This window comes from Rhipicephalus sanguineus, unplaced genomic scaffold (assembly GCF_013339695.2).
Source record: "Rhipicephalus sanguineus isolate Rsan-2018 unplaced genomic scaffold, BIME_Rsan_1.4 Seq940, whole genome shotgun sequence".
Taxonomy (NCBI): domain Eukaryota; kingdom Metazoa; phylum Arthropoda; class Arachnida; order Ixodida; family Ixodidae; genus Rhipicephalus; species Rhipicephalus sanguineus.
In genome coordinates, this window is record NW_023616340.1 from 15,228 (window position 1) to 40,001 (window position 24,774).

The following is a 24,774-nucleotide window of genomic DNA, read 5'->3' on the forward strand; positions in this document are numbered from 1 at the left end:
TACATGGAGAAAACTTTCAAACTGGAAGACGATCCAGACCATTTCGCACAAGTGCATTGTTCTATGTGTATAGTAGGTGACAATCTCGGTGCAATGTATGTTTCTTCTTCGCGAATAATAGTTTGTTTTTATGTATCTTTAACTAACGCATAGATGATTTCTTTATAGCGTCGAAACAATTTTGGAAGGGAAGACGTACCAGCGGATCACGGCCACAGCTTTAACCCGCCTTGAGTTATCCAGCTATAGCACTTGCTTGAGTTTAATGACCTGTGCGAAGTGGAGTGCGCGAAATTTTAGACAATTCGCCCGCTTAAGTATGCGGTCGTCGCAGTGACCGGCACTTGAGCTCGTACCAATTTTTTTCCGAGCGACAGCAGACCGTGTATGGCATTTGAGGGCCATTGAGGTTCTCCGTAACGTTCCTCTGTCAGGTTCTCCCTAAACAATTGTTGATCCCTACGAGAGACACACAAGAAAGATTCATGGCTCATGCCCTATCGGGAAATGGGGGCTTGACGTCTGCGCGCCTGATGTACTACCTCTCTTTCTTTCTGTCGCACTACGCAATGCCCCCTCCCAACTTTTTCCTTCCTCCATGCCGGGATTTGGCGCTTCATCCACAAGTTCAGCAGCGCAACACTTCATTTGCTACAGGCAACAACGACGGTCAAGCGTTCATATCCAGGCAACAGTGAAATATGGCAATATTAAATTAACAAGTGATCTCGATAAAAGATCAGATTGCCATATCCGAAACGGCTGATCGCCGACAAGCCCTCGACAGGGAGAGAATCAGTAATTGAAAAACGGCGCATACAAATATGCAAACAACCGGCGCACCTTCGAGGGCCGCATTTTTGTACGCTCGCTGACGCCGGGTTTTTCCCGTACGACACCAACACCGAAACCTGTGTCATAACAAGATTCGCTTGAAAAATATTCATTCATACGAGACACACACACAAATTAAAAAAGCAATTACTCATATGCGACGAAGATCTTTCAAACCTAGCTTCCGCCTGCGCTACTGGCGGCAGGTCTAAGGTCCTAAGGCCGCCCATGAGGTCCTGCCAGAATGCCTCTAGCGAGCCCGTCAGTCTGCTGCCCGTTAGCAGACACGGTGTGTACGCTTTTACCACGCGAGCTTTGCTCCGACTGACGGATCAGCAGTCGTCAGCTGCTTGGCTTTGTAGTACAAGGCTTTACGAACTGTCGTATCCATTCGATGAACGCTGCAACCTTGGTGTATCCGCCGAAGTGGTTGGGTGCCCCGCAGCCTCGGGGTCCTCCCCAGCTGACGATGCCTTCCAGCACCCAGACACGCTTGTCGACCACCGACTCGTCGACGAAGACGAAGGGCCCGCCGCTGTCTCCAGTGCAGGCGTCGATCCGTCCCTTGACGTAACCGCCGCAGAACATGTTGGACGTGACTGTCAAGGGAAAGCGGCCCTCGCGGTAGGCGCGCTCGCACTCCTGCGCCGACACTACGGGAATCACGGCCTGTCGCAGGACGTCGGCGTAGCTCCGATTCTCGGTCTGGCCCCATCCGGTAGCCTGTGAAGGAAGGAGTTAAACACAATATTTCCGTTAGGATTAGTGTTAAGGTGCAATTACAAAGGAGCCTTTTGCAGACGCCATTTCAAACGATCCAACACTTCCTATATACCAATGCCTCTATTTCGACATCTAACGCACTCTCTTCGAAAGTGAATAGGATTGAGAACTGGGCTATCATTGGTAACGATTCACAGCGAATGTAAGAAAACCAGCGCAAAAAACAAGGACTGAGGAAGAGTAAATACCAGCGCTGTCATGATTAAGACACAAAAGAAAGCCCTGTATACTACAAATTACACTGAATAGGATTAGAACTGTGTAATTTAACTTAAGGATTTATAGAGAGTATTAGCAAAACAGTGCGAAATGAACGAATACTAAGGAAGAATAGACGCAACACGAGCGCTGCTATATTGTTTATACTCGCTATGAGTATCTTTGAAGCATCATAAGGCAGCTATATACCACACTGTAGAACAAAAAACTAATGGATCCGCGAGCACGGCCGACATGAGCCAATGAAGACACCCACATGGTAATTAAAATCCTAAGCCAACAGACCTGAAAGATTGCTTCTGTGGTTGATACGTACACGAGACAGATTATTGCTATATCTCCCGCATTTAGATCTTTCTATTAGCTTTGGTACAATGCTAACTGCGTATGCGAAGTTGGAATTGTGCCTACGCAAAGAAAGAAAGCAAAAAAGAAGAAAGAAGAAAAGAAAGAAAGAAAGAAGAAAGAAAGAAAGAAAGAAAGAAAGAAAGAAAGAAAGAAAGAACAAAACAAAGAAAGAAAGAAAGGAAGAAAGAGAAAGAAAGAAAGAAAGAAAGAAAGAAGAAAGAAAGAAAGAAAGAAAAGAAAGAAGAAAGAAAGAAGAAAGAAAGAAAGAAAGAAAGAAAGAAAGAAAGAAAGGAGCAGGTCAGCTAGGCACCCACATGGCAAGCTTTCCTTGCCCCGTTTTCTTGATAGGGGAAGTGTTCCTCAATTTTCTCTATGCTCTTCCCCATTTACACATGTTGCATAGCCAACCAGAAATACAGCTATAGCATATGCCATTACTTTTACCTCTTCTGACCTAGTCTGCGTCTGGGTCTGTCTAAAACACCTTCATTTGCTTCGTCAGTTTCTATCGATTTGACATTTCGCTCCCACTGAGTCTTTCACTGTCTTTGGCAGGTCGTTTTCATTTATAGTAACTGCCTTAAGTTATCTTGTTAGCTCTGTTAGACCGCCGAACAGTAAGCTATACCGAAGGATTCCTCCAGGTGGCGTTAAGTTACACGCGTTTCTTCGTTTGCCCACAAAACCTAGGTTCGTAATTGAAGCTGGAGGTGCTGCTTCTTAAGTCATGTCATCTACCCTCTGTTTACGCCGAAAACTGCGCTTGAAGCTAATCATGTGTAATTACCGCTTTAAACTTTCGCTACGTTAACGTTACAGTGGTTTCAGAGCTATCTCACTTGTTTCACATCTTTTCGCTGCCACATTATCGATAGCATGGCGATACACATGACCTTGTGAGACATCTGTGAAACCCAAATAAATAGCCCGAACGTATGCCACGCATATTGTGGGGAGCCGACACGTTTGGCCTATCGCGTCCGGTGCCTCACGATAGTGACAACGCTGCCTGTCCCCATCAAAGTTATGTTCGTTCAATACCCGTAAACCGCGCAACACATATGACATATAGAAAAATTTAGAAAAGAGAGAAGGTTACTAACGTTTAACTGTGAATAAACGTTATGAACATATCTATTAACGTAATCATGTACGCACTCCTCCACCGTATGTGCAAAACTCCACGGAATCGCTTAACGGAAGAGACTATTGTGGTGCCCTCGACGTATTCTTTTTCTTCCTTTATTGCGAGAATACATTTGCAATGCTGAAAATTAACGTGAATTTCTTCTTCGTTTGCTTGCCGTAAGTCCCTTCTGCTTGCGGTGTCAGCAAACCTGCTGTGCGTTTGATATTGCACTTCTATTTTCAATGTACTTGTTTAGGCAATTGTTTATCCCCTTTCCTTTACAATAACGGCCATGGGGGTGCTGCAGTAAGGCTATATGTGTAAAAAAATGAAAACAAATTAATTAATCGTGACTGTTGATTTGTGAGCAGGAAGCCACAACAAAACAAGTAACTGTGGAAGCATCTTACCTAGTCATTAAATTCTAGTGCGGCTTGGTATTAATTTGAAATATCAAGCAGTGTTGAAGGTGCAGGCTTCGAACGCTTCATTTAAGTCCAGTGTTTAACCGACGGTACGTAAACATGCAAACTAAATGAAGGTATATAAGCGCTTGCGGTATCCACCATTTATAAACGAAGTATTCCACATCTAGACTAACCACGCCGGTGGCCATCGACGATGTTTGTCTGCGATGTCCTCTCGCTGGACAGGCATATGGGTTGCACCCGACTGCTCAGCTCCACCGGCCGATCGAGCAGCACCATGGCGATATCCGCGTCGTACTTGACCGGGTCGTAATCGTCGTGCACGTGAATCTCCTGAGGCTGCAAAGCAATACATTCAGCATAGTGAACACTGCAATAAAACGGGGCGTCGACAAAGCCATTACGAGTCTGTGCACGCTGACCGCAGCCGCCTATCATAGCGCAGCTGCGTGACTCGGAACCCGGGATTTTTTCGCGTCCATCACCCGAAAATCATTCCTCCAATATAAATGAGATATGCTGAAATTAATATTTGTTACGGTTTTACCTCCATAAACCACGATATGATAATGAGGGACGCTGTAGGGGAGGGCTCCAGAAATTGTGACTACCGGAGATCCTTTAGCAACTAAATCTCAGCGCACGGGCCTCCAGCATATCACCTCCATCAAAATGCGGCAGCGGCGGCCGGGATACCCACTGCTGAAATTACGTGCGCAAGATTAAACGGTTTTGCTCAGTTCTTTTACATGCCTGGCTAGTTAATAAATAACAGCTGCTTATTCTCAAGAAAGTGTTATGTGGCTTATCATTGTTCAGGTTATCTCCGCCGAAGCCAGGCATGACATTTCGCGCGCCATCCTAAAATCAGGGACCCAAAGCGCGCCTTCTATACCAAGCGCATTCCCATGCGGAGACGATACCCGCGTAGCAACTGATGTCATTTAGCGTTTGGGCCACATTAACTAGAATTTACGAAGAGCCTTGTGAGCACAAAAGTACAGTGCATGTAACTTTCTTGCTGTCGATCATCTGATGATGTGCATCGCAGAAATAAGGCAAGCCCCACTATTCACCGCTGGTCCACTAAAAATTAAGTTCGCGGGCAAACGCGCATGTGCCACGGGGAAAGAAAGACAGAAAGAAAAACTTTGCGGAAGGCATTGGCCTGAATGAACAGAAGGAAAATGTGCATGGCCTCCTTTGTACCGATGCAGACCATGCCGACCAGTGTGACGTCACCAGCTCCGCTGTTTAACCAGCCTTCGCGGCGTTAAGTCAGTGAAGCTGCTTCAATTTTTGCAGCGGAGCTGGTAAAACCGAGCTCAAACGGGTCTGTTGATGTTAGCAGTACAGCGAGGGAAGGTGAGGAGTATGGTAGAGAGTAAAGCATAACATAGCCATCTATCATCACTAGCCATGATCACACAACATAGCCACGTATCATCACTAGCCATGATCAGACTAACATAGCCATGCATCAGACTAGCCATGATAGCTAGTCTGTCAGGGAGGTGGGAAAGGGAAGTGAGGGTGAGGTCGAGTGATGAAGAGGAGGAGAGTGAAAGGGTAAAGCATAGCATGGCCTTTTGTAGTATCGTATACAAGGGGCAGGAAAGGAAATGAAGCTGAGGAGGAGTGATGCGAGTGTGCGGAGGAGCGAAAGGAGGAGTGTAGAGCTTGAAGCATAACACATCCATGTACAGTATGGTATAGCAAGGAGTATGAAATAGAAGTGCGGGTGAGGAGGAGCGATGTGAGGGTGCGGAGGAGGGAAAGAAGGAGAGAAGGCATAGCATAGTATAGCGCAGGCGAGTTGGAGGTTTGGAGACATGCATGAGGTCAAGCAGAGAGGTGGTTCCTTCAGTGCTGAACCATGCCCATCATCACTTAACTTCGCATTACTTTCCAATTCATCGCTGTGGCTTCCCCTCAGCTCGCTCCACGACGTTAAGTCAGTTAAAGACACGCACACCATTTTCATTTACTCCTATTCCCCGACGCGACTCAGTTCATCATAACATAATATATTCTTTACTTCCCCATCCCTGAGGGCGCTTAGCCTTGCCCCCACGACAGGAGGCAGAAAATAGCGTCCGTTTTCATTTCTTCTTTCACGAACCACTCCCTCTCTCATATTATATACGGTGCTTTATATACTGTATTTAGTTTCGACTGCAAAGCTTTCTATTGCAGAAACATAGGACATCGTCCGAACAAGGAAAGCCGCTGGAGCGAACGTTTGGGCAAGAGGCTTATCTTCGTCGGGCAAGTCGAAGACAAGGCCCTTGTTGAAGCGTTGACTCGAGAGGACATTCATCCTTGCTCGACAATTTCTCATCACCTCAAGCCACCACCTTCCCTGTATTTCTGTCTTCTTTAGATAACGCACAATCCGAGATGCAAAGACGAGGAAGTACTACATGCAGTTCATATCTCATAATTTAACTCGGAAATGAATTCGTGAGTAGGATAAGTTTGCCATGACGATGGCTCCAACGAAATCCATTACATTGTCGTTAAATTACGACAAGCACTATCTTCAGCGCTGCTGAGTTAAGCCTCTCGCTGCGCACTGCTTATGTCACTGTCACACCATGTTTGCAATGGTTGTTCATAATTCCGCTGCAAACTGGAGGCGCACAACAAATGTTTGACTGCTATAGTGATACTATTATGAACGTGATGACTGGGAAAACAAGTACACTTTGATCTAAATATGCCAAGTACGATAAATCTCGTTTCGATACATCCTGCATGTCCCCCTTACGTTTACTGGAATATAACGCCTCACGTGATCCCCGTGCGGTTCCATAGTATGGTAGTTTCCTCCACATTCGAAGCATGAATGCAATGGCATACCTTAGAGAAGTATACAAATAAGGTTCGTATTTTTATCGGCCCTTTGGTTTTTTCGCTTGATACATTCCGCTGACTATACCCCCAGGCCGCCAAGTATCTTTCAGCCACGCGCCTTATGAGTCCACTACAATTCAATAAAGAATTTTTTGTTTTTCTTGTTATTATTATGTGCGGAAGACCTGTTTTAGGTCTTCACGTAAAATGTAGGCACATAATGGCCATGAAAGACAGTCACAATTTTTGCTTAATCTACGGCATCATGGCTCGCAAGTGCGTAGAAGAGTGTAAAAAAGTGCAGTGCGAGCTTCTCTCCTAACGCACCTGCGTAACTCGCCTTTAGCGTTTCTATACAAACAGCGAACCATTTCGAAGGCGATATCCGGAGCTCGCTTGCGCTGTCATAGTGCGTGGTCTCTAAGCCCGGCAATTATGAAGGCGAAATTCTTAGATGCCTCAGCAACACGGAAATTTACCATCGGCGTCTTCTGCACGAGTGACGCAAAAAATCACAATCACGGGATGACATCACCATATTACGTCATCACGACGTCACAGATGGGCCAAATATTTATGTCACCATGACGTCATCACGGCGCCACATAACATCGCGTCTCATGATGTCGTCATCACATGACATCATCGCTTCGTCAAAGGTGAGCCGATCACGGAGGCAGTGCAAAACCCGATGACGTGCAGAAAGCCTGCAATGTCTCCGATCCTGGACACAGCGTAAAACCAGGTGAGGAGCAGAGAGCTTGCGGAGGAGCGCCGGTGAGGAAAATCCATCGACTGTGAAGTAAAGAAGATCGCTTTCGCCTTCGAGCCGTCTTAGGCGACTACATAAGTGACCCTGTGAGTTTTGTGCGAGAAGTCATGTAGCCCCACTCACCGTGCGCACTTGGACGAAGGCGTCGTCCAGGGCGTCGTCTCGGTGGTACTTGCCCATGTAGATGCGCATATCCTTGGGCGCGTGCAGGTTACCGCGGCGGTCCCTGGCCACGCAGTGCGCCGCCGTGACCACCCAGCTCTCGGAGAGCAGCGTGCCACCGCACTGCAGGTCCCAGGCTTTCTCGTGTTGGGACCACATGGACAGACCCACCTGCCAGGGCCACTGGCCGGCCTCGCTCACGTTCCCGTGATAGATGAACGGCGAACGCGGCGAGTCGGAGCGGCCGCACACTGCGGTTCGACCGAGCACGTGGTGTCATACATGAGAATCATTTTACACCGCTTAGAGTCTTATATCCCGTCAAATCGCAACCTTAGTGCTGTTCCACGAACATTATAATTGTTCTTGCGTTATTTTTTGCGATAAAGTATTAATCCAGTTCATCAACATTGGCAAACAAAATACAAACCAAAGTAACATCGATATTTCCACTCACCCGCTAGTTTCGTATTGCAAAAGTTATTAAATTGATGTGTTAGGCAGGTTGTGCAGCACACGAGGCCTATGTTTGAACAGGCAATTCGAAATAGCTTGCATGGGCAGGACGAGGCAATATTTTCCATCTAGTAACTAAAGACCTCCAGTACCAGGCGAGTGCGGCCTAGTAAAGAGCGTATTTAAGACATTGGATAGCAAAGGAACGATTCAGAAAATGAAAGGCTGAGCCTATATAAACGTTTAGGAATGACGTTAAGTGCGTATTGTGTTAGCGCGACAAACGCGACTGCTTGCATCATTGGAGGACCTCGAGTACGCAGTAAGGAGCTTTTGACACTGTCACCTTCGAATGAAAATACGTTAAAAAAATAAATAATGCGTCCTGGCTCTACATGATATGGCTCCATTTCAAATCGCATGCAGTATATTCGCTGCATGGTGCTAAACGGGCCGCTCGTCGCTCTTGTTTATTCATACGATGCCCACAGAATTCATGAAAATGGGAGTATTCGGAAGGAATTCCTATAGCACGGAGAAGTAATGTGTCCTCTTTTTATACGAAATGTGAAAAAGGAGCATTCGTTTATGGCGGCAACAATACAACATAGCACGTAAAACAAAATTGAAATGTTATACATGCATACGAAGTAACGGTCATAGCACTGTACAATGAACATAGTCACGATGAGCACAAGACGATATAACATATAAAACATAAATAAATTACAGCATCAATTTGATTAAAAACTATCTAAGAAGTTTTGTAAAAAGAGTTCGTTTAAACATGGCCATGTACGAGTCATGTCATGTTAGGTTTGTGCCTACACAGCGTTTGCTTTATGTGCTGGTAAAAACACACCCTTCTACAATGTCGAACGGCCGACGATGTTCCTAAAAGGACAAAGTTGATCAAAGAGTAACGCGGACGCGGAGACGCGTCGTTCTATTTATTAGGACGAGATAGTCTAGCGGAAGAAGGAAATATCTATTTTGTTCATTTTGCACGCACTGACTTCCACTACAGAGTCACAGCAGTAGGACGTTCTGAACGCTGTCATCACTGCGCAGCGTTACTATGAACTCGCCTGGTATGCAGGTGGCGGTCCTCCCAGTCCAAGTTCCATCAGGCAGACACCTGCGCACCTCGGATCCAACCAGAGAGTAGAAGCGGTTGACGCACGAGAATGTGGCGCGGGTGCCAACTCGATAGTGGCCTTTGGGAAGTTGCACCGCTGAAGATGGGTCAAGGGTGATCAGCGTTAGTCGAAGCCGTTGTCGTCCGGTCCTGTTGGGAAACGTGAAATGCTTCAGGCGCTTAAACCGCGAACTGCAGCGCGACTTAGACAAAGACCGGAGACACAGATAGGCACAGGCGAGCGCTCGCCTGCGTTCATGTGTGTCTCCTGTCTTCGTCTATATCGCGCAGCATTTTTGTCTGTATGAACTAACTCCACGAAGTTCAGGCATTATTGAAACTGCGAGTTTGCTTTGAGCGGGGGAACTGTTGGCCGGTGGACCGAGAGAGTTAGTTCTAAACGTGTACGAAACGTAAAGCCGATTTTACGTCCGACGTGGCGGCTCAGTTGCTGCGCTCGCCCTTGAATAGCGAACCGGATCCGCCGTTTTCTTTGACACTTGTTTAAGAAGCTCTGCTGAGATATCAAGCAGACGCAGCCCATAAAAGGAGTTTCATTTAGCAGAAACAATAACAAAAATTACGAGCGCTTCCCCTATCTGGAAAATTGGGGCTAGCGAAGCTTGGCGTGCGCGTGCAAACCTACTTTCTTTCTTTCTTTCTTTCTTTCTTTCTTTCTTTCTTTCTTTCTTCCTTTCTTTCTTTCTTTCTTTCTTTCTTTCTTCCTTCCTTTCTTTCTTTCTTTCGGTCGCATTGCGGAATGCTCCCTCCTAACTATTTCCTTCCGCCATGCCGGGAATGGGACCTTCGCCCACGTGCTTAGCAGCGCGACATTTTTGTTGTTAGGGGCATGAATGGCGGCGATGCGTGAGACGATGAATTGCAACAATGACAGGCAACCATTAAATGTGGCAACGTGAAATGGCTAGTGACCTCGATAAAAGATCAGACTGGTATATATAAGCACGGGCTGATTGCCGACAAGCCCACGATAGAGAGAGCATCAGTTATTGCAAAACGGCGCATACAAATGCGCATGCGAGCGCGCGCCTTCTAGGGTCTACTCGTATACAACTGCATTTCTGTACACTCGCCGGCTCCGGGTTTTTCGAGAATTATGCCGACGCCACCGCAATCTTTAACTTGTAGGAGCTTCACTTAGACAATGTGTAAAAGCCACTACAGCCCTTTTAGCGATTCGTATATATAAAATGTTCCGAATACGTGATCAGTACCCTTCGTGGCTGTCAACACCACGTTTCTTTTATGTACATAAATATTGGTTGGCGTACACACGTACGATGACGTGTGTTCGTTTACACATGTGTCATCAACATTTATACCTTGCGAAACGGTGGCCACTTACTTGAGTCCACTGCCACCTTCGTATACGTACTCCACTTCCCCGTATGGAGGTACAGGCGGCTCCAGACACGTTGTCACTGAAAACAAGTAGTACGCCGCATATAGTATCAATACATTAGTAAGGATAACTTCCTTATGCAATAAAAAATTTAAGGTCGCAACAATCTTTTTTTCATTTTAACTCATTGTTTTGTGTGCATAATGTAGAACAAAAGTTGTTCCTTTAAAAAAATAAGCCTCACAACTAGAGCAAGACAGCGTGCCTTGGCGAATCACACCCTAACCGGCTGCGCGGCACTTGCTGAGCGTACATAACTTTAAATCGGTGTTAAACAGCATTGGCGGTCCTGATCTTCCCCGCTGGGTGCAAGCATAGAGAAAGAAAAAAAATCACAGCATATCCACGGAGTGAATTATGATGAGTGGGCGAAGCTGCGGAGGTTCATCGGTAAACCGTGAATCTTCCGTGAATTCTGCCCAGTACATCATCACCGACGTGAGATCGGGCGCGTTTATACTAAAGGTTCGATGAGTTATGACGACCTGCAGCTCACTTTAATTTTACATGTACGCTGTGAATTTTCATTGTTTAGAAAACCATTGCTTTAGAAAACATCGGTCGTCTTTCGTTAAGCGGCTGGCGTCTTTTCGTTTTGCTTTAGAAACATCTGGCGTTCTTTCGTTTTGCTTTTAGAAAACATCTGGCGTCTTTCGTTGGTTTATTTCATCAATCAACGGCGTTTTGAACAAAATTTTTATTGTTTAATCACGCACAGGAGAAATCTCACCAGGCACTACCTTGGGGGTAAACAATGGCTGCTAATGGGAATGAGAGACAGAAGAAGTCGGCTTTTAGCTAACACTTACACTTCTACTTCTACTAACGTTTCCTACTGGAACATGCCAATGGCTGCTAATGGGGAATGAGAGACAGAAGAATTCGGATTTTAGTTAACGCGCACGCTATGAATTTTTTATTGTTCAACAACGCACAGGAAAAATCTCCCACCGGCACCATCTTGGTGGTCAAGATCTGGTACTAGCCTTACGACTGGTTACGCACTACAACTACGAAAACTACGAGGGACGAACGGGTGCCGCTTTAAGGAGCTTCGCCCCTAAAAAGTGGTGCAAGCATGAAAGTCTTCAGTATTTCACGTCACGCGAAGACCATGCAAAGTTCACGGTCTCGATGAAACGCATCCACAGCTTCAAAACGAGCTAATTGTTCGATTCGAAGAGGCCATCAGGACGGCACGAAGGCATTGCTGGCATCGAACAAGAGAGCATATGTTCGCACTATGTTGATGAATATATATATATATATATATATATATATATATATATATATATATATATATATATATATATATATATATATATATATATATATATATATATATATTGTGGGCGTTCATTAGACACATCTACCCTTTCATGCATGTTCATCATCATGAGTGTTCGTCATCTTCGTCGGTGGTGGGAACGCTGCTTGATTGTGAGATCTGTGCCTCGGGTGTGATCGCTTCACCGTGCCTTCAGGGCCTAATAAAGGTCGCGTTAACCGTTGCGTCACAAGTGGTGGAGGCTGCTAAGCGATCTTCCTTCCTCTCCCAACCTGCTCTACCTCCTGGAGCTCCGCTCAGGTCGCCGTCTGTACCAGGTGTCCGGTACCATGCCTCAGGACGAGCCAACCGGCGCACCTGCATCTACCGCCACTGCCCCGACTACCGCGGCCTATCCACCGTGGATTATCAGTGGGCACCAGCGTGATCCCCCCATGTTCGCCGGACTTCGAGGTGAAGATGTGGAGGATTGGTTGGACCACTACGACCGAGTGAGTTCAACAAACAACTGGGATGATCCGGCCAAGCTTCGCCGTGTTTCTTTCTACCTCACGGACGTGGCGAAAACGTGGTATTTCAATCACGAAATTGATTTCACGGACTGGACCCATTTCAAGCAACGGCTTCGCCAAATTTTCGGCACTCCCGCAGTTCGTTCTGCCCTCGCAAAGAAGACCTTGGACGCTCGCAAGCAACGACTTGGCGAATCCTACACCTCATACATTGAGGATGTGCTTGCTCTTTGGCGCCGTTTCAACACCTCCATGACCGAATCAGAGAGGGTTCGCCATCTGCTGAAAGGCATCGGCACAATCGCCTTCAATGCGTTGGCCATTCAGAACCCGACAACAGTCGCCGACGTTGTTGCCACGTGCCAACGCCTAGAGGAACTCGAGTCCCAGCGGTTGCCACCGGACATCCCTGACAACACCGCCACCGCCGATCCCTCGTTGCGTGCTATGATCCGCGCGATCATACGGGAAGAGCTACAATCTCTTGGCCTGCCAGCGACCCCGAGTCCACGTCACGCCTCCAGCACTCTTTTGCGCGACGTGATCAAGGAGGAGTTGGCGTCCATGGCCGCTCCAGCGTATGTGGACTCTATGACCCCTCGACTCCAACCAACGTACGCACAAGTCGTCGCTGGTTCACCAGGTGTCGTGCAATCGATGTCTGCACACTCGACGCCTGCCCACCTGGCTTCGATGACACCGAGTGCGCCTAGCCAGCCCTTTCACCCACCATGGCGATCGCCTCGTCCGGTCTGCTATTACTGCGGGTATCGTGGCCACATTGCACGCTTTTGTCGTAAGCGTCAGCAGGACGAGCGCCGTGGATTCGACGCCTACGAACGGGATGATGGTGCCGCCGGGGCCACTTTTCAACGCCGTCCTTACGCTCCGCCGCCACGTCGCTCTCCATCGCCAACTGCAACATCCGAGACGGCACCAACTTACCGCCCCACTAGACGCCGCTCACCGTCGCCCCTTCGCCGCTCTACGTCACCACTGCGACCTGTCTCGCAGTTCACCGACCATCGCCCGGAAAACTAACCTATGCAGCTTTTGGAGGAAAAGCTGCATTGAACGACAAGACAGAAATTCCTCCAGTGCGTCCATATAATATGGTATCTGTTTTAGTAGAGGGTGTATACGTGGACGCTTTGATAGACACTGGTGCTTGTTTATCGGTTATTGATCGTTCTTTGTGTTCCCGTCTCCGGAAAGTCACCACCCCTTATGATGGACCTACATTGTTCGCTGCTCAAGGGGACGTCATTCAACCTTCCGCCATGTGCACCGCTCGTGTTTTCATTGATGGACTTCTCCATTATGTACAGTTCGCCGTGCTGAGTTCGTGTGCCCACCAGATGATATTGGGGTGGGATTTTCTGTCTACGGCAAACGCTTCCATCTGCTGTCGAGAACGTGTCCTTCACATGACGGAAACTGACTATGCCCTTTCTGCGGATGACAAGCCACTTCGCTTGCTCGCTGTGCAGGATACCGAGCTACCACCTGGTCATCAACGAATAGTTACCATCGCCTCTGACGTGATCGACTATGGTGACGTGCTTGCCCTACCGTCTGCACGCTGTCTCGCAAGAGGGATAGCCTTTACGTCAGGGCTAGTGCGGTTCCACGATGGCTGCGGACTTCTCTACGCTACAAACCAGACGTCCGAGAAGATTCTCATCCCTAAAGGCACCACAATGGCTTGCGTCACGGAATCCCAGCCTCTCTCTGTTGTTCCGCTCGTGCCGGCGTCCTCTGACCCTACTTCTGTTGCACGTTCCCCATGCATTTCTGCTCTCGCTGCGACTATCAGTCCCGACCTGACCTCATCGCAGTCAGATGAGTTGCTTGCCTTGCTACAGAAGCATGCGACATCGTTTGATGCCCATTCCTCCTCTTTGGGACAAACGTCCATTATCACGCATCGGATCGAGACGGATGGCACTTCTATCGTACGCCGTCGACCATATCGCGTCTCTTCATCCGAGAGGAAGGTCATTGAAGAAAATGTCGCCGATATGTTGCAACGGAACATCATACGTCCCTCAGCGAGTCCTTGGTCATCTCCCGTTGTTTTAGTGCGGAAAAAAGATGGCTCCGTGCGATTTTGCGTAGACTACCGGGCACTTAATAAGATCACCCGCAAGGATGTCTACCCCCTGCCGCGCATAGACGATGCATTGGATTCACTACAGGGTGCCGAGTACTTCTCAAGTCTAGACATGCGTTCGGGCTATTGGCAGATACCCATGCACGAGGACGACAAAGAAAAGACAGCATTTTCAACACCAGATGGGCTCTACGAATTCAACGTCATGCCATTCGGCCTTTGCAATGCTCCAGCAACATTCGAGCGAATGATTGACACCGTTTTGCGAGGCCTGAAATGGATAACTTGCTTGTGCTATTTGGACGATATAGTTATTTTCTCATCAACATTCCATCAGCATTTGCAACGTCTGGACGAAGTCCTCACGTGTCTTGCCAACGCAGGCCTTCAGCTGAACACCAAGAAGTGCCGCTTTGCGAGCAAGACAATTAAAGTGTTAGGTCACATCGTAAGCAAGGACGGCATTCGTCCTGATCCAGACAAGATTTCCGCTGTCCAACACTTCCCGCGTCCTGAAAAAGCCAAAGATTTGCGCAGTTTTCTCGGCCTCGCTTCCTATTTTCGTCGATTCATTCGAGACTTCGCCTCAATCGCTTCGCCTTTGCACAAGCTGCTCGGCTCCGGCGTTCCCTTTGTGTGGTCTCCTGAATGTGAATCGGCGTTTGTTCATCTGAAGTGTGCCCTCACGTCCGAACCAGTCCTTTGCCATTTCGATGAAACCGCACCTACACTCCTGCACACGGACGCTAGTGGTCATGGCATTGGTGGTATTCTGCTACAGAGAGACAAGTGCTCACGCGAGAGGGTCGTCTCATACGCCAGCCGTGTACTGACACCCGCCGAAAAGAATTACACCATCACCGAGCAGGAGTGCCTAGCCGTCGTTTGGTCTGTACAGAAGTTTCGACCTTACCTTCACGGCCGCCACTTTACTGTGGTTACAGACCATCACGCCTTGTGCTGGCTCTCGACACTCAAGAACTTGTCTGGCCGCCTTGGGCGCTGGATTCTTCGTTTGCAAGAATATGACTTCAGTATTACATACAAGTCGGGGAAAAAACACCAAGACGCCGACGCACTTTCGCGCTGCCCGCTTCCTTCGGAACCATATAACGGCACCACCACTACCGCACGCGACGAGCTCTCGGCCGTCCCTTCTCCACACGTTTCATGCTTAGCTACTATGGGCCCGACTTATTCGAACGAGTGTGGTTCATTGTTATCTCACCAACGCGCTGATCCTTACTGTCGCCGCCTTATGGACCGCCTTGACGGAACTTCTCGGCCCCCTAACGCACGTCTTCGTCGATAGCTGACGCAATTCAAGCTCGACAACTGCGTCCTGTACCGCCATATCTACCATCCTGACGGTCAACGCTGGGTGCCCGTTCTCCCTCGCTCTCTTCGCGCTCAAATCCTCAAGGCATACCACGACGACATGACCGCTGGACACTTGGGATTTCAGAAAACGTACGATCGCATCAGATGTCACTACTACTGGCCGGGCTTGTCCACAAGTGTAGCGAAGTATGTTGCTTCGTGTACGCTTTGTCAGCGTCGAAAGCTCCCCACATCAGCTCAAAGCGGACAACTACAACCGCTCCCGTGTCCGCTGGAACCATTTGAGGTAGTTGGCATTGATCTGTACGGTCCGCTTCCTATGACAGTCACCGGTAATCGATGGATCGTTACAGCTGTCGACCATCTGACACGCTACGCCGAAACAGCTTCCGTGGCTTCTGCATCAGCTTCCGAAGTTGCTGATTTTATGCTCCGAGCCCTAATCCTTCGTCACGGTGCTCCTCGTGTCATCCTGAGCGACCGTGGAAAGGTATTCCTTTCACAACTCGTTGACGAAGTGCTCAAGGCATCCGGCACCACCCACAAAACAAGCTCCAGTTACCATCCGCAAACGAACGGGCTGACTGAACGCTTTCATCGCACGCTCTCAGACATGATAGCCATGTATATCCAACCGGACCACAGAAACTGGGACGCAATTTTGCCATTTGTGACTTTCGCGTACAATACCTCCGTACAGCGTACAACCGGTTACTCGCCGTTCTATCTCGTCCATATCGTTTCCCCTCTTCTTTCCTCGACGTTTCCTTCTTCTCTGCGCCTGTTAAACCATCTCCATCCACCAGTGAAGAATACGTGTCCCGGCTGCTTCATTGCCGCCAGCTGGCCCGCGTCAACACTGAAGCAAGGCAACAGGACCGCAAGGTTGACTATGATGCATCTCATCGTGCCGTGTCCTTCAGCCCTGGCGATGAAGTGCTCCTTCTTACACCCGTTCGCACTCCTGGCTTGTGCGACAAATTTCAGTTACGCTTTATTGGCCCCTACACGGTCTTGGAGCAAACGTCTCCCGTCAACTATCGCGTGGCACCCGTTGTTCTTCTAGCGGACCGCCGCTGCCGGGCCGCAGAGATAGTACACGTATCGCGCATGAAGCCTTTCACAAGGCGTTCTTCTTCGCTTTAAACTGCGGTCAGGATGACCGCTCTCGCGTGGGGGGGAAGTTAGTGTGGGCGTTCATTAGACACATCTACCCTCTTCATGCATGTTCATCATCATGAGTGTTCGTCATCTTCGTCGGTGGTGGGAACGCTGCTTGATTGTGAGATCTGTGCCTCGGGTGTGATCGCTTCACCGTGCCTTCAGGGCCTAATAAAGGTCGCGTTAACCGTTGCGTCACAATATATATATATATATATATATATATATATATATATATATATATATATATATATATATATATATATATATATATATATATATATATATATATTGTGACGCAACGGTTAACGCGACCTTATTAGGCCCTGAAGGCACGGTGAAGCGATCACACCCGAGGCACAGATCTCACAATCAAGCAGCGTTCCCACCACCGACGAAGATGACGAACACTCATGATGATGAACATGCATGAAGAGGGTAGATGTGTCTAATGAACGCCCACACTATATATATATATATATATATATATATATATATATATATATATATATATATATATATACCGAAATTGCAGTCACGGCAAGATGTACTTCCCCCTTTCTCATTTATTTTTCTGCATTTACGCCGCTGCTTTTAGCTTCTTAGTATAGGAACTGTTTCACGTTGCCTTGAATACAGGAACAGTTGACTGCTCCCCGAGAATAAGAGTACGCAGTACTCTGAATCGATTTTTCCTCCCAGTCGCCGTGGGCCCGTGGCCAGATGTCGATGAAGGCGAAATTATAGAGGCCAGTGTGCTTAGATTTAGGAGGAGATAAACAACACCACGTGGTTCAAATTTCCGAATCTCACCACTACGGCGTTTCTTGACACTCATGTGGTGGTTTTCGGACCTGAATCCCCAACAACTATTAATTATTACTGTGAATTGTTTACTTTTTAAATGCGTAAGCATTTGCATGCCAGCTCAAAGAGAAAACTCTCTGTCTTTGTCTCCAGGACGATCATTGCTATAAATAAATACGTGTATAAAACAAAACCAATCATATGACAATCGTTCTAATTGTAGTGTTCACTAATTTTGAGAGTACATTACCCATGCGGAACTCCCACAATTCATGCTGTTGGGATTTATGTTGCCTGTCAACCAGGAAAACACGCGTAGAGCTGCACTCATATTTCGCATCAGGGAGTGCCGTAATCGTCGTTATTTTGTTTCTCTAAACTCTGTACGCGTCTTAGGGCGTGTGAATAGCAATGATTGAGACGATCTTCTTGTATCATACCCTGGAGGTGTTTCATAATTCGGGAGACTTGAAGTACATAGCAGCGATTTACAAGGCCATACAGGAAGTACAAGGCCATACAGTACATAGCAGCGATTTCGTGGTATTACAAACATGGCCTCTGATATCTCACGGTGACCCTCGTGCACCGGCCAATTTTTGTGACTATCGTACAATGTACAGATCTCAAGTCGGGTACAACTTGATAAGTCTGCGGCATTTCCTCCTCCAAGGCGGATGCACACAAGCTTGTACCAATAGGCGCGCACTCCAGACTGACGTCATGAGCCGGACTGCTGGTGACCCCGCCTTCGGAGAACATAGCCGAGTGGAGGGGCGGGACTTTCTTTAGCCGCGGAAGCGATCGGGTGCTGCGCTTCGGTCATCTGGGCGGAGCCTCTCCGGACTTAAGCTGCACCCCACTATAGTTGCAATACGAGTTGAGTGAAAACGCATTTTGAAAAATGCACACGCGCACACATCAATCCATGCTCTACGTATGGACATTCTTGCACGCTTGCGGGGTATCCTTACGTTTCATGCATCGTGGCTTGGGTGCTGTCCACGTCCGGTTCCGGAGGCAGGTGATGCGGCTCTCACCGACCAGGTAGTGCAGCTCGGCGCAGCGGTACGCAATCTGCGTGCCTTCCAGCATTTTTCCCGCGACTACTTGGTTCATCACCTCGGCTGTGCCATTCTCCAACGGACCGGGGCCATCGCAAAGGGCTGTGAGATCCACATGTACAGAAAATATTCCAAAAAATTCAGCACAAGTAAATGGTTTCATTGCGATTGAACGAATAAAATGTTAAACGTAGACAGCTGGGATAGTTGGTTTTGGTCATAGCTATGATATGTGATACTGGTCATGAGTAGTTATCAGGTGTGCGAGATTTTACGTGAGTGCTGTGCACGTGTGGCTTGGCTGCTGTTGATAAAAAACTGCGCCGTTGATCACCTATCGTTACGCCTTGGCCTTAGTGGCTCCTCATGGAGTATAAAAAGACTGTTTTCGTGTGCGTAAAACTTAGTTGATGCCTGGCGTTGTTGCTGTCTCTCCTTTGGTATCGCCAAGTTCGCCAGAATAAAATGTAACCTTTCTTAGAACTTTTAGTGGATCCGCGTCATATTTCTTATTTCTTATTCCTTTCTTTATTTTTACTTTCTTTTTTCAATTCCTTGTGTCTTTGTGTAAACGTGAAATGAGGACCGGAACCAGAAGTCAATGTAAGAACGGAACTTCTTAACCGGAAGTCGCTTGTATCACAGAGGTTAAGCAGCAGCAGCAGCGCAGATTTTGTTAGGCCTTACTTTTTGTGTTCTGTTTTCTTACTCGTGCCTCTCTTGATCATTATTTCGGTCAGAAACTGCATATTGACACGGGATAATCATCACACCTCTAACACAACGTTTCTTTAACTGTAGTTTAGCAATTACGACATCAATTGAAGTCAATTAAAGTAGACGAAAGATCATCCTTTCCGTCGCTACGATCCGAACCCCCGTAATTCGAAGGGTTCGGATTCTACCGAAGCATAGGCAGATTTTCGGTCGACCATAATTGACTTCAATTCACGGCATAATTACTACGCGACCGTTAAAAAGAACAATAAATGTTCCAGAAGCTTTCCCTGGCCTAATTGTATGCTTAGTTCGTTTGGTTGTGTCTAACAAACAAATGAGCCTCTCGGAAAAAAATACCCTTCTTTCGTTCTTTCTTAGCGAGGGCCTAACCTCGGCAGGTTTATTGCCTTTACGTAGCATGAAAGGGTTTACTTGGTCAGCTACCGCATCGTGCAAATATCATGTACCACGGGCCGCCCTCGCCAAAAGAGGGTTCCGCGCTGGCCGTTTTGGCAACAAGTGGCGCTCGCTAGCACTCCCAGATATTACACCCACAAATATACTCAAGAAAGTAGACGAGGAGACGCGTTGACTCGTAGCTCAACTGGTTAATCAACTGCCACCCTAGTGAACTGGTACAGCATCGGACGCGCAATTCGGGGGTTGTGGGTTAGGATCCCATCGACGGAAATGGTGCTTTTTGGTTCACTTTCATTCATTTCAATTTATGTCATAATTGCTACGTTAAAGTTTAAAAAGCAACAAATTTTGTCCCTATGCTTTTCTAGGCTTATTTTTCTGTTGGATTCCTTTAACTGCGTCTAACAAAGAAACTAATCTTTCGAAAAAGATTCGTCTTGTTTCGTTCTGATAGTGTAGAGCAAGACCTTGGCGCTGTGCTGCATCCACCCCATGCAGGAGCGAATGCGAATACGAGACAAGGAGAAGCTTAAGTACCCAAAAGCTGGTTCGTTACCTAAGACAATGCAACGGACAAGAGACGGTAGAAAAGAGAACATGTCAACAGGACGTTCTCTTTTCTACCATCCCTTGTCCGTTGCGCTGTTTTACTTCAAGAACCAGTGCCAACTTGTCCCGCTTTCCACCCAAAAGCTGTTCTAGCCTGTCATATAATCTAAAGTGGACATGAACCTTCGCGGCTCTTTACTGACCACCACGCACTCATATTCTTTCACTTTCAGCGGACAGCGCCATGCGAGACATCGTATTTCAAGGGTTCGTACAATCTGCTACTTCTCTTGCATAACTCAACATGCGAGGTGAAGGCGCAGGGCTACTTTCAGATCAGGATATTAACTAAAGACTGATTCACGCCTGCGACTACTTTTTAAGAAAAAGAAGAGTCCTTTTACTCCTTTCGAAGAGTCCTGACTTGCCACGTATTAGACTCCCTTAAAAAAATCACGCCATATCCACGGAATGAATGATGATAAGTGGGCGAAGCTCGAGAGGGGGAGATCATCGGTAAACCGTAACTCTCCCGTGAAAGTTAGCCCATTACATCATTAGAAAGACGTAAAACAGTGCGTATATTATACAAAATCAACTTTTATTTTGTTCTTGTTCGTTTGTTGTTTCGTTTCTTCGTTTGTTCTTTTCATTTCGTCGTTGTCATGGCGGCTGAATTGCGAGGTCCCTTCATTATGACGGCTTTATGGTCCGTGAAATGAAGCGAGAGAGGTTCTTGTACTGGCTGCAGTGGGAAGTTTGCAAACACTAAGTCTATGCACGTCCCTCGGATCGTGATAGGTTGCATATGGATACATCTGAGTGGTATTTGGAAAGCATGTGCTGCACGATCCAGTCATTAGCAATGAGGTCCACGTTGAAGTCCCCAACTAGCACAAACGGACGGTTCTTGTACTTGTTGTCGTAGTCACGTAACGCAGAGTCTATAAACGACTTCACGTCCCCGATAAACAGGTTGGGTGCGAGGTACACGCTCATGACGGCGACTAGCAGACGGCGACTGAATCGGTGGACCGGTGTTTCGACGCGTGGTGGCGATTCCGGGCTCGATTGTCGGCTCCGCGTTGGAGTGCCAAGCATGAAGCTTACCCCGCACCTCCACCAATGTAACGACGTGGGATCGACGAGGACACGGAGGACGACAAACAAACACGCTTTATTGATCAGAGAAAGAACTGCAACGTCTACTTCGTCCCTGCGCTGGGCCAAGAACACTCGCGATGATTCGTTGTCATCACCACTGGCACATACATGCGGCATAGGCGGTCACGTACGAACTAGGAGGGACAGACCCACGGCTTTAGGAGCTTCGCCCCTAAAAGGCTCGTCAGCTCTCTTAGGAGGTAATTGCAATCTATTCGGAGAGCCGTTTGACCCACAAGAGAGTTAACGTGCCTCTTCAAAGAGAGTCATATACGTGGCAAGTCAGGACTCTCCGAAAGGATTTGCACATACGTTTTTTTTACTTCTTAGAGTGTAGCACCGGTGGCGCCACCATTTGCGACCGGCGACCGACGTTCACACCTGCGTGCTAATTATACCCGTCGACACACAGAATTCACGTCTGCTCGCATTGCTATTGCTCCGGAAAATAAGCTGACTTCCTGTTTCTGCGCATTTGATTCGTTCAGATTTTTTCCGACTGCAGTCGCGTGACTGAAGAATCTATCAGCGAGCGAATGAGCCGAAACAGTCGCTTTGCGACCAAAGCGGCCATTTGCGACCGTTTGCGACCAGTCGCTTTGCGACTAACTTGGTCGCGCGACTAGTGGTAATCGCAATTGTGATCCAAAGTCTGTGCGAGCTCACAAAACGCCCCACCAGCCTCCTTAGCACTTAGCAACTCGGGACATGGCCTATGGTGGGGGTAGGTTGATAGTACATCAAAGCTTGCTTCTACCCAGCCCTTCCGCAACTCTTCCCTGGCACCCTGGGCCAGATGGCGGCGTCCCTTCCGTGGCACCCAACACTCACCCTGAAACTGGCCCATGTCCATCTCGCACACGACACCATGCGTCCCCTCGCAGGGGTTCCAGCGCACGGCGTTGGCTCGCATCTCGGCCGCGGGGTCAACTACGAAGCACTCGCCGCTGTGCCCTCCCGAGCGACGCCGGCGGCGCTGCTGGTTGAGGTCCTCGTCGTCCTCATCCGGGATGTCCTGTACCCAGGACAGGCCCACATCTGCGGCAGGTGAACGACATATGATTACCGAAGGCAAAATTTGGTACACTAAAGGGGGGGTTTCATGCCGAAACCGCGACATGATACTGAGGGACGCCGTAGTTGAGGGCTACGGAAGTTTTTGATCATCTGGTGTTGTTTACCGTGAATCTAAATCCAAGTACATGGGTCCCTAACATTTCGTCTTCATGGGCGTGCGGCCGCATGTGTGGCCGCCGCGCCCCGGATTCGATTACGCGACCTTCGGGTCAGCAGTCGAGAGCGTAGCCACTTGACCAACGCGGCGAGTAGAAGGCGAAATTTATTTCGGATCCCGTTCAGGAGATGAATTCGACAAAGCTTCGTAAATTTCTTGTCGTAGAAAATCTTAACTTTTGGCTAGCCGTATGCACTAATATCTGCAGTATGAGCAATTGGTGATTTTTTGTTTTTATTTTAATAACATTTCCCCATCTGGCATACCGGAATTCCGTTTAAGTGGATGATCCACCTTTCTGCACACGTCATACACACATGCGTGACATCACTGCAACGCGTATATGTGCACGAGATACGCCGAAATCATAAAGTTCTATTAATTATTACGGCGGAAATACGTAACCATGATTGTCTCAATCGACGAATATAGCACTGTCATTCATTACGTTTCTTCTACCACTTACAAGTGCCTGCGCTCGATTCAACGGTGATTCGCCGGCACTCTGCCGTCATAAAACTCACAGGGCGCGTGAGAAAGAAAAATTCTGTTTTCTAAGTGTAAGCGAATGGTTCATCTTGCCCAGCGAAGGATGGATTAGGTCTCGCTTCACTCTTGAACATAATTTTCACTCCAGCAACTTTTTAAAAACCTCTGCGGTAGAATCAGTAGTCTCGCCGTTTGTCGAAAAGAGAGAGAAAGAGAAATTATTTGAAGGCAGAGAGGCCGGCCTAAGCTAGTGCGCTCTAGCCTGCTACAGCACCCTGATGCTACAACAATCTAATGTGACCATGCATGGACAGTGCGAGTATCTGCACTGCCCACGAGGTGAAATCTGCAGCCGTTTGTTCAAGGCAGCGCCTTTATTAGTGGCACGGCCAGTGATTGACACTCTTCTTTTTCTTCGAAGCATATCCAGTCGAGCGCTTACTTCCGCTTTTAAGAATATTCATAAAATTCCTCTAAAAATAGAATTAAGTGGTTGTGGTTCAACTTAGTAGTTATACTAGGTACATATATCGAAGCACAACTCTACTTAAAGGGATCATGAACCATCCTTCGTGCTTGGTGAAAAAACACCCTGCGGACAGCACACAGTGCTATGACCAGCTCTGCCAAATCTGGCAAATCGTGCACGGCAAGCAGAGTTTTCAGACGGAGCGCGAAGTTGCCATTTTTTCATAGACAGGCCTTTGCTCACTCTCTTCGGAGCTGACGGCGCCTGCTGTTTGACGTCGAACAGCAGATAGCGTGCTATTGAAAAATAGCAGACATAACTCAAAAGCGGCGTTTGTATCAGATACGCCTCTTGCCACGGGGTGCCATCATGTGCCGATCCCGCGTTCCATAACCCGCTAACATTACCTAGTAGCCACGACAGCACCCAAAGGAACCACAACGGAAGAGAGCGATCGTATTTCATCGCACTCGGTCAAGGCCATGACGCGGACTCACGTAAATTTTCTGTTCCCCTTGCCACCCTCAATTGTTCCTGAAACATTCTAAAAATTTTTGGTGGCCATCAATTTGTGAGGCAATAAACACCAATATTGAGGGCATTCGATGATTACTTGGAAGAAGGTTTCAGGACCCCTTTGCGTTCTGGGTGTATTTGTACGCATGATCTACAATGGAGCTTGAAAATTACAACAGCCGTTCACAAAGCAGCCTTCCCATGAGTACCTCAATTTTTTACGGTCCGCACAACCAAATCTCTGCGAGCTCCGAAATGTGGCAGTGTGTTCTCAAGAGCAAAACAACTACATGCCTCCACGTAGAATGTTTGCGTACAGGCAGTTTACCATGTAAGGTCTCATTAGTCGACCTGCCAATGAGGTAGTGGTAACCGCCAA

At 47.7% G+C, this 24,774-nt stretch overlaps 1 protein-coding gene across 1 annotated transcript; it reads right to left on the reverse strand.

Annotated features, from left to right (window-relative positions):
- Positions 1-1,176: 1,176 nt before the first annotated feature.
- LOC119378717 (clotting factor C-like) lies at positions 1,177-22,722 on the reverse strand. The gene is made up of 8 exons (XM_037647754.2): positions 22,519-22,722; positions 18,745-18,936; positions 10,492-10,567; positions 9,076-9,275; positions 7,493-7,782; positions 3,920-4,080; positions 2,210-2,243; positions 1,177-1,557 (listed from the first exon to the last, which is right to left on the reverse strand). Exons 1-8 carry the CDS (start codon positions 22,598-22,600, stop codon positions 1,177-1,179), a joined length of 1,416 nt encoding a protein of 471 aa, XP_037503682.2. The 5' UTR covers positions 22,601-22,722.
- Positions 22,723-24,774: the final 2,052 nt, after the last annotated feature.